The 10,658-nt window shown below is 36.7% G+C and overlaps 1 protein-coding gene across 1 annotated transcript; it reads right to left on the bottom strand.

Annotated features, from left to right (window-relative positions):
- Positions 1-3,284: 3,284 nt before the first annotated feature.
- Positions 3,285-9,258, bottom strand: LOC136807525 (uncharacterized). The gene is made up of 12 exons (XM_067064105.1): positions 8,636-9,258; positions 8,348-8,420; positions 7,942-8,261; positions 7,715-7,811; positions 7,556-7,559; positions 7,312-7,433; positions 6,261-6,923; positions 5,757-6,120; positions 5,306-5,386; positions 5,036-5,160; positions 4,023-4,473; positions 3,285-3,595 (listed from the first exon to the last, which is right to left on the bottom strand). Exons 1-12 carry the CDS (start codon positions 9,229-9,231, stop codon positions 3,285-3,287), a joined length of 3,207 nt encoding a protein of 1,068 aa, XP_066920206.1. The 5' UTR covers positions 9,232-9,258.
- Between the last annotated feature and the right edge of the window lie 1,400 nt (positions 9,259-10,658).

Raw genomic sequence — 10,658 nt, 5'->3', positions numbered from 1 at the left:
CCAATTTGGCCAGAACACTGGAATTCCACTTTTCCACACTTTCGGAAATGTCACCAAGCAGTACGTTCCGCATCCGATCTCAGGAACGGAAATAGATATAAACTTCATTTTTTCTTTAAAAGGTCACCAATGGGTGTGGCATCCGTCCGTTCTATAATTGGAACCCATAAGTTGATCCAATTTGGCCAGAACACTGGAATTCACTTTTCCACACTTTCGGAATGTCACCAAGCAGTACGTTCCGCATCGATCTCAGGAACGGAAATAGATATAAACTTCATTTTTCTTTAAAAGGTCACCAATGGGTGGGCATCCGTCCGTTTATAATTGGAACCCATCAGTTTGATCAAGGGCCAGAACACTGGATCCACTTTCCACACTTTCGGAAATGTCACCAAGCAGTAACGTTCCGCATCCGATCTCAGGAACGAAATAGATATAAACTTCATTTTTTCTTTAAAAGGTCACCATGGTGTGGCATCCGTCCGTTCTATAATTGGAACCATACGTTTGATCCAAGTTGGCCAGAACCACTGGAATTCCACTTTTCCACACTTCGGAAATGTCACCAAGCAGTTACGTTCCGCATCCGATCCAGGAACGGAAATATAAAACTTCATTTTTCTTTAAAAGTCACCAATGGGTGTGGATCCGTCCGTTTATAATTGAAGCCCATACGTTTGATCCAAGTTGGCCAGAACACTGGAATTCCACTTTTCCACACTTTCGGAAATGTCACCAAGCAGTACGTTCCGCATCCGATCTCAGGAACGGGAAAAATATAAATTCATTTTTTCTGTAAAAGGTCACCAATGGGTGTGGCATCCGTCCGTTCTATAATTGGAACCCATACAGTTTGATCCAATTTGGCCAGAACACTGGAATTCCACTTTTCCACACTTTCGGAAATGTCACCAAGCAGTACGTTCCGCATCCGATCTCAGGAACGGAAATAGATATAAACTCTTCATTTTTCTTTAACAAAGGGCACCAATGGGTGTGGCTTTAAAAGTCCGTCCGTTCTATAATTGAACCCATACAGTTTGATTCCAATTTGGCCAGAACACTGGAATCCACTTTTCCACACTTTCGGAAATGTCACCAAGCAGTACGTTCCGCATCCGATCTCAGGAACGGAAATAGATATAAACTTCATTTTTTCTTTAAAAGGTCACCAATGGGTGTGGCATCCGTCCGTTCTATAATTGGAACCCATACAGTTTGATCCAAGTTGGCCAGAACACTTTTTGATAGCACTTTCGATTTGAATGTGAATATGACGCTACGAATCTGAATATGACGCTACCAATATGACGCTAAGTTCATTTTGGTAGAGTTCGTTTTTTTTTATTGTCATTTGTGTTTATTTATTCTGTGTGGTACCTATCCATCTTACTGGCCCTTACTGTCAATCTTACTTTTTTGTAAGTATGGAGATGGTTTATTATACAGTAGATTATATCCTCCCACACGAGTAGTAAAGTCTGGGAAAAAATTGCAAAACATTTCTACCAAACTGAAAAGTCTTAGCACAGGATGTGACCAATCTGATTGAAATTGATAGCTAATTGATAATAAATCGATTGATTGAATATCAATTAAAAACAATAATCATGGACGAAAATGTTTGAGACAAACACAGGAATTTGCAGGAAAACAAACCCTCTTTCCCCATTTGTCATCTTCAGTGTGCCACGACCATCCCACTGTTCATTAAACATTGCAAATGGGGAAGGGGGGAGTAGATGGGAATTTGCTTTTGTCTCACAATTTATGCCCATTATTGTATTAAATCGATACTTACAATTTTTACAATTTCAGCTCTCAATTAAATTATCATTATAGATTTTTAATCTATAATAATTAATATTGATTACGGTAATCAATAATATTGACAGTTTGACGAAACTTATCTTATTGATTTGATCGATACTCGCAATTTTTTTGACACCAATTATTTACCGTCAACTGCTCTAACTTGGACTATCTGACAAAACATGGATCGGCAATTCGGCCACCATTTCACTGAACCTTCAAAGTCATTTGATTTGAGCTAAGGAACGGCGTATTTAAAAATACACGATTTCTCTTTCAATTTTACAGTAAGTGAAAATACAGACCAGATATGCAACAGTCCCATGTTTCGACCAATCATCCCAATTTAGAGCAGTTGACGGTATCAATTATCTTTATAAATTCATATTTAATCAATCGATTACTGGCTCTAACTTGGGACTATCTGACAAAAAAAATTGGCCATCTTTTCACCAAACCCCCAAAGTCATTTAATTAACATAACTTCGGATCATAGATAGAAAATAATGTGAATAATCTCACCAGGTAGGCCCAAAAGGAACAAATCTTTGCCACGGGAAACGCGTAAATGCAATTACGTGCATTCGCGCAAACAACACAGATATACACTGATATGAAAAATGTCCAATTTCCGCGAAATGAGATCTGTTATTGGCACTCAATAACTTTGACATGTCAATCTATCGGACGCGCTGGAAAAAAGGTTTTAGAAGAAAACAATACAAAACAAAAAAAGGCATCAAGATGTGAGCAGTGTGTGTGTGATTAAATTGTTAATTACTTTTCCAAATTATGTACTTTTAAAATACTTTAAAATTACATTTGGTTGTGATTATGGGGTGGGGAAAGTTTGATTAATAAAATAAGTTTAAGTATCAAAACAAACTTGTTGTCAAAGAGATTTAAACAGTAAGTGAAATTACAGTTCAGATCAACCATCCCAAGTTAGAGCTGTTGACAGTAGCTTTTTTTTATAATCAATTTTACAGATTGGTTGCGTGTAGGTGTATTGAACTTTCAGTTTGGTTAGACACTCTCTTTAACATGTGAAATGTTTTGTAATTTTTTCCCAGACTCTCTCACTTAACGGTTGGTTCGAAACGCAGGACACAAAGGGGCGGACCGGCCGCGGTCATTACGGTGCTTATCAAAAAAAAGAAATGTTTGAAAAAACGTAACAAAATCCAAATTTTTCTAGAATTTTTAACTCTCTGCATGTTTTATTTATTGATCACGATTAATAAGTATATATATATCGGACGGAGGATCGAGACAAAAATACCATTAGATGCTAGAAATTTCCAACATGTTTCGGCCAGGGCCGTTTTCAAGGTATATTTCTAGCTAAAAAAATTTCAGTTTTTTTAAACAAAAAAAATTTTTTTGACGTCAAATAAACGCTTTTTTGTGACGTATATTTATGAGCCGTCTGTAAGTGATCTGGAAAAAATGGACGTGTAAACACAGACTTAAGGCGCTATCAAATTGAGTTCTTGGTTTAAACCCTTGGGTTTTAAGGTTTTTAGTTTGTTGATCCAAAAGTTCTCTCGTGATAGAATGGTGTTTTTCAGCTGGCTTTCATTTCCTTCGATATTTCTTAGCTGTTCAATGATCGTAAATTTAGCATCTCTATTGAAATTATGTCCTTCCTTGTTGAAGTGTTTGCACGCTGGGATGGTGTCTTCTTTCGGATGAAGTGCATTGCTTCTGTGGTTGTTTAAACGGACGTTGAAGGGTGTTTCAGTTTTACCGACGTATTGGATCTTGCAGATTTGACATTCTAGTAGGTAGATGACGTATTTGCTTTTACAGTTGACATTGTGGAATATTTTGAACTGGCGTTTTGTTTGTTGTGACACGAACGTGGAGGTTTGTGGTTACTTGACGACAGCAAAGGTTTCTGGAATTTGTGAGACATGGGCGACATTTGCCTTCTCTCAGTGTGTGGGATTTTCTAAATACTTTATTATTTTTTATTGTTGTTTGACCTATTAGGTCACGAAGGTTTTTGTTTCTTCTATATACGATCTTGGGTTGTTCGTTAAAAGTATCTGCTAGTTCGTCATTTATTTTTAGTATGTCCCAGTGTTTATTGATTGCTTCACGTATGTTTGGTAGGTTTTTGTTGAAGGTGGTGATAAAGAGTGTCTGGTTGTTGTCTCGATTGGATTTGTTTTTGTATTTGAGAAGATCAGATCTGTCTATACTTGATGCTTTGGTGTACGCATCTGTGAGATGTTGTTGTTGGTATCCTCTTTTAAGAAAAGCGCCATGCATTTCACTAGTAGCTTTTTGATAGTCGTCTACGTCTTTGCAGATTCTTTTGAGTCTAAGGGTTTGACCGAAAGGTATGTTCTTCTTTAAATGGTTAGGGTGGTAGGATTGGTTATGGAGATAAGCTGATCTGTCTGTTGGTTTTTTGTATAGTCTTGTGATTAGTTTAGATCCGCTGATGGTAACAATGGTGTCTAGGAAGCTAATTTCCTTCTTTGAATAGTCAGCTGTGAACTTGATTGTTTCGTGGAGAGTATTGATTTCTTGGATGAATCTTTTTAGTTCTTCTTCTGTTCCGGACCATATCATGAAGATATCGTCTATGAATCTTAAGTAAGTTTTGCACTTTTCGGTTAGAAGTGGATAGATGTTTGATTCTTCGAACTGTGACATGAATAGATTAGCATAGGTCGGGGCACATTTTGTGCCCATGGCGCAGCCTTTGATTTGTAGGTAGTGGGTTTCATTAAAACAGAAGTTGTTGAGGGTGAGAATGAGTCTTAGAAAGGTGAGTATTTTTGTTTTTTTTTAACGAGTTTTTGTTGTTTTATTGGTTGTAAGGATGTTGTGATGGATGTTGAAAAATCGGATTGGTGATGATCCTGTAGGTGAAAGTCTTATGATTTTGATTTGAATCATTTGGGATGTTTGTTATTTGTGTGTTTGGCAATTGATTGAACTGATTGTCTTTAGGTATTAAAGGTTACTTCTTTGTATTTAGGGGTGTGCTGATTTTTGTTTTTTGGGTTGGTAATTTTGGGGTTTTTTTGGGGTTTGGCGTCTTAAACATTGATCGTTCCTTTTCAGTGAGAAGGTTTGAATCGTGTAGTGAATCTATGGTTCCGTTGATTAGTTTGTTGTGTCGTTCGGTTAGATTTGAATCAAGTTTTCTATAGGAAGTTTGATCTTCTAGTTGGCGGTTGGCTTCTGCAATATAATCTTTTACATCTTGTATGACTACAGCTCCACCTTTGTCAGCTTTTGTAATTATGATGTCATCTCTGAGTTGAAGTTCTTTAAGTGCTTCTCGTTCTGCTCGTGTTAGGTTGTATTTTCGTTTGTAATCTGGATCTGAATATGTTGTTTAGTTCTTTCTGAAGCGCTTCAGCAAACGTGTTTACTGTATGATGAGATTCTCTAGGAGTCCAATTCGATCTGCTTTTTATGTAGAATTCTTTTTTGTTTGTTGGGGTCGAATCTTCGTTATTTGGTTTACCAAAATGTGCTTTAAGTTTAATTTTGCGTGTGAATCGTTCAATATCGTTTTGTAGTTGATGGGTGTTATATTTTCCTGGTTCTGGGCAGAAATTTAAATTCTTATTTAATAAATCATATTGTGCTTTAGTGAATAGTTTGTTGGATAGATTGATTACATTCCCTGCAGGGTCTGTTGCGTGTTGTGTTGTTCGAAATGTGTCGCGAATGCGTTTAAAGTTTGCATAGTGCTGTGTATTAGATTTAGTATATCTGTTGTTGTGACAGTATGATTTCTCGCAGTAATAGATTGACTTATTAAAAAAATACTTCAATCAGTAACATCCAATATTGCCTGACTTAGAGCTAGGAAACAATTCGCCCTTACTTGACTTTCTGGATTAAAGGAATAGGGCGATTGTTATTTGTGGAAAACTTCTGAAGCGTGCCAATGGTTGTTCGTTTCCCCTCACTATCAATGATAGTATTGGCTGGTATCAACTTCGGACTGGTTAGGCACTTGGTCCAGCATTTGGAAACGTATGCCAGTTCTTCTTCAAGCGTGAAGTTTCGAAAATGATGTCTCTGCTTCATCCAGTCTCCAGAAACATCACAAAACTTGACACCAGTTTCCACCTCCTTCCACACTTTTGACTCCAATAGGTAGTCTCCAATTCTTTCCAGGCAAGCTTGGTACTCTCGTGGATAATTTTTGATCGTTTGGTAAGGAATAATGGTATCCTCACTTTCAAAATAGCTTGCCAACTTTGAGATCTTTGATTCTACTTGTGGAACCGTCATCAATTCTTGAAACTCTGATCTGAATTCTGTTGTTGCCTAAAGAGAAAATAGGTCCAATCTGTCATCTTTCGTTTTATTTAAGATAAAGTACTTTCAAATTATTTCAGGGTATCCCCATGGTCGTTTATATCTTTAATAGAGACGCATAAAGCTTAAATATCAGAAACTTCCCTTACTTGTAATCGGATTATACAGTTGACAAGAACATTCTCAGGATGGTGGTTCGATGTTAGGGAACTTGCAGTTTTCATGAAATTGAATTGTCGCTCTTCATTTTCAACATTTGTTGACGAGAGAGACACAATCCTTAGTTGCTGCGGTGCATGTATGATTAGAGCATGATGATATTGGCCAAACATCTTCCTTACTGTTAATTTCTTCGTTTTCAGGAACAGACGTTTAAACTCCAATGCATGGACAAACGTGAGGAGGTGCAACCTTAATATTGCTTTTGATGTACGGTGTTCTTCATTTGAGTAGACAATACCTTGTATCTCAACCAGAGTTGTGAAAAGAAGATGATAACTGGGTAGAAAGTTTTTTGTCAACATGAAGATTGTCATCTCTAAAAGTGATAATCTGTAATCACAGCCTCTTTTTGCCTCTTTTGAAGAGAATGTAGCTTTCATTACCCGTTGAAACCTAAGTTTTGCCTCATCCTTAAGGTGGTATTGTATTTCATTATAAATGTTTTTAATATGGCCAGCCATCGTATGCAGACCTTCAAGAGGTAGCACTTCATATCTTGGAACAGCAGTTTTACATTCTTTAAGATTTCCGTGAACCAAAGCTGGGAAACATTGTTTGCCTTTGACCGTTTCGGCGAAAATCTTGTCAATTTGTTTTTTGTTGTTTTTTTTGTTCGTGAGTTGGTCTTTGTTCTGAAATATTAGAATGGTTTGTATTTTCCACACATCTTTTTCTTTTTAGGAACAATTCAAATAATACTTTCTATGCTATTTAAAAGTATTTTCTTATTGGTCTTAGTAACTTTCCAAATTTACAAGGGTCTTAAATTTCCGAGGACTCTTCTAGGAATGGCCTTATCGTATTTTTCTGCTCCAAATGTATCATTCCCTCTAGCTTTTGACCTACCTTTCTTTGATGGAGCTCTGAAATCATGCCTTCTCTATCAAGATCAGCGTAAAAGTTTGTTCTGCCATTCTCAGCACCTATTCGACCTGCTGTTGTTTGTAACATATCAGTGATTCTTGAATTGAGAGAGACATGTTTTGTATTTAGTGAATGTGCAAGGTCGTATGTTCTTTCCCCATCCACTTCGCACGCCCAACAAAAATACCTTCCTCCTTTCTGGTGTCCGGACTCAAGCTGACAAGCAGGGCCGTCTCCTATAAGATAATAATTAATTTAAATCTTGAGAGCCTTTCTGTTTGCTGTAACTTGTATTATCATAAAAACAGCTTTCTATAATTTTTTTATTTCTTTTTTAGGATGAAATCGTCGTTTACACTTGCCTAATCACGAAATTCAATCTCTCGTGAAACTTAATAACTCTCTAATTGTCAATAAACAATTTTTGCTAAACAATTAAGATTAAAGCTTGTCCATTGGTCACTTTCTCTGAATTGTTCTAAAAAAATATATAACGACTTTAATCGGAGGCCTAAACAAAACTTTGAAATACTTCTTTGACTTCTTCTGCTAACTGCTTTTTTAATTCAAACGTTGATATTTCCATCGGCACAGATATGTTTGTTTTGAGAATCCTGAAAAAAAATAGAACAAGTTTTCTCCACCAACTTTAAAAATATTTAGATTCCATAGTTACCTTAGTTTAAGGTTTCTCAGTTGAAACTCGAGAATGATATTGATTTAAAAAAGGCCAAAAATACGCACCTTCTTTTTTTCTTCCGAATCCGCAATCTTTTCCGTTCAGTTTGGCCACCGAACCGATCAAGATCAACTTTGGAAACTTGAAGGAAATTGGAAATGATTTGTCCCCCGTTTTCGGGAACATTGCCGTTTTTGTGTTTTATTTTGAAATTAATTGCGATCTGCCTCATTATTGGTGGCTTGTCATTGGGAAGGCTTTCTACGAACTTTATAACGCCGTCTCTATCGAATACGTAGTTGTCCAAATTACCAACATGATTTGATGGCTTCGCTAAGCCCTGTGCTTCTTTTTCTTTCCTCTGTATTGTTCGCAATTTTGCTTCCTATGAAATGTTAAATTTAATTTTAATATATAAATTATTTTTATAATTCTAGCCACCGCTTTTTGTGCTGAAAATTGCATGGTTACCTTAAAAGGCTCAAGTGCTTGTACTTTTCTCTTCCGATTTCTTGATGTTGTCGACTCCATTGTTCCATAGGCCCTTTAGAAAAAATTGTATTAAATTTCAATTTCTAACTAAAGCAAATTCATTTTTCAAGTCAGTCTTCTGTTGTGGTAGATCAGCCCTACGAAACAGAGGCGACTCTCTTAGTCTTTGGACTCTTTAGTTTTAGTTTTTTACTGAAAACCTGATAGAAATCTAACTTAATAATAACCTAATAATAATCTAACCGTTCTTCTTAAGGATTTTAATACCTGACAACAGCGGTTTCTTTCCACTGTTCCTGAATGTTCTCTTTGACCTCTTGAGCAACTGTTGACCATCTTTTCTGCACAGTGGATTTGTCCGCCATCTTCAAAGCATTTTCAAAAGTTACTGAAAACTGTTCTTTGTATTTACCGTTCAATACATTAATATCACGCTTTGTCTCGTCAATGATGTTATGCCTTGCTGGTCGAAACAGTCCATTCTCTGTTGCTATTTTGTGCCATTCTGCCGAATTGATTGGAACATACGATAAGGGTAACCGGTATTTGTCATTGTTTAAACACCCTTTACAAAGACTCAAATTTCCGTGCTTTTTCTTTGCACCCTCTAACAATGAAGCCCATTTTTCTTGGCAAAAGGTTTCTATGAATAGCGACTTTTTGGCACAATCAGCCTTATTTAGTTTTGAAATATTTTCTCTCACTTTACCAGCCCGATTTTTATAGCTAGATTCACTGATTGTCAAATGAGGGAATACCCTCTTCAACTGCTTGTATTGTGCAGAGAGAGTTTCCGAACCTGTCAGCTGCTCATATACCATACATTTTATGAATCCACAGCAAAGTGGGTGATTTACTGACATTTTTTTCTAAAAAATATAAAAACAATGTATTACACAACTAAGCAGAGTTCATACGCCCATTCATAAAGCCCTTTCTTTTTCGACCTACCTTATTACATTCAGACAACTACTAAGTCAGTTAACGCCAATAGTCAATACACCTTTTTGACCGTAGCCACCAATTGCTGCACTGGCATTTTTTGTCCGCCTCGCTCATCCCGCACTAAAACTGTCCCATTCCTTTTTTCGCACCAATAGACATTAATAGAAAAATGCGTCAAAAAGGATTGGGACGGTTTTAAGTGGGATAAAGCGGACAAAAAATACCCGCACGAACTACGGTCGAAGAGGTGTATCGGTTATTTGGCACCCAAGATGGTGAAATTTTCATCCAACACGCTATAGCTCTGAAAGTCGGGAAAATTTTCAACATTTGGAAAGTTTACTATTTACGTATTTTAGCGAGACCGCGTCAAGAATTTTGCAGCGGGAGGTCTGGTAACCCAGCAGTTACAATGGCCCGTTTCTTTAGAGCTTTAGCGTGGGCGGCCGCCAATCTGCCATCGGAATATCAGATAAGTGTATCGGTTACAACAAAAATCGCGTCGAATTAGATGTTCACGTATATTATTTATCCTACCTTGATTACTGGCCCCCGGGGAGGGCTGCAAGGTGACGCAGGTATGTCGGAGTCGAAGTTTGAAAATCGATCCTTTGAGAGACTATTCTCTATTTAATAATTTTGGGACCCTTTCAGAGACTCAATTGCTAATTTATCGCGTTAAAGAAAACCTCGGTTTATAATTTCATCCACTCTTAATTTATATAATATGTGGAAATGACCAAGAAACGTACCGTTAGCTACAGTATGTTAAACCATTAAAAAGTCCGCTCAGCAATATCAAATCACTTTTACGAGCACTGCATAGTTTTGAGATTTAACTAACCGGGTCGATTTGATACTTGAGTGAACTTTTTATAGTTTATTTATAATGGAAAGAAAAAGTTCTAAGATTATCTTTGAAGTTGTTTGGGATTTTCAGAAAATGACTCGCTTAGCCAGAACAATTTCATTTAAAAATAATAAAAGCGGGAGTTTGTCTAAAAGCAAATTGATCTTCAGATTTAGACCTTGGTATTAATTTTTGAAAATTACCGTACTTGCAAATAACAATCCAAAAGTTCATCTGAATACATTTCCGTCAAGAGTCAAAATTTCCCAATAACATGAGACATGAACCGAGCTAACCAGCTAAAAAAGACGAGAGCCACACGAATTCTTTCTCGGATAGAGCGCCAGCATGGTTTTCCCTTTTTTTAAAAGTGGCTGTACGCAAAACTATCTGAATTTCTTAGTTAGTGTTATAGGTAAGTACGGTATAAGGCGGCTGAAAAAAGATTTTTTTAATAAGAATGACTAATTCATCGATTTTAATTTACAAGCTTTT

The sequence above is a fragment of the Clytia hemisphaerica genome, unplaced genomic scaffold (assembly GCF_902728285.1).
Source record: "Clytia hemisphaerica strain Z4C2 unplaced genomic scaffold, Clytia hemisphaerica genome assembly, whole genome shotgun sequence".
NCBI classification, from domain to species: domain Eukaryota; kingdom Metazoa; phylum Cnidaria; class Hydrozoa; order Leptothecata; family Clytiidae; genus Clytia; species Clytia hemisphaerica.
Note: the sequence above shows the minus strand (reverse complement) of the source record. Positions and strands in the feature narration are given on the sequence as shown.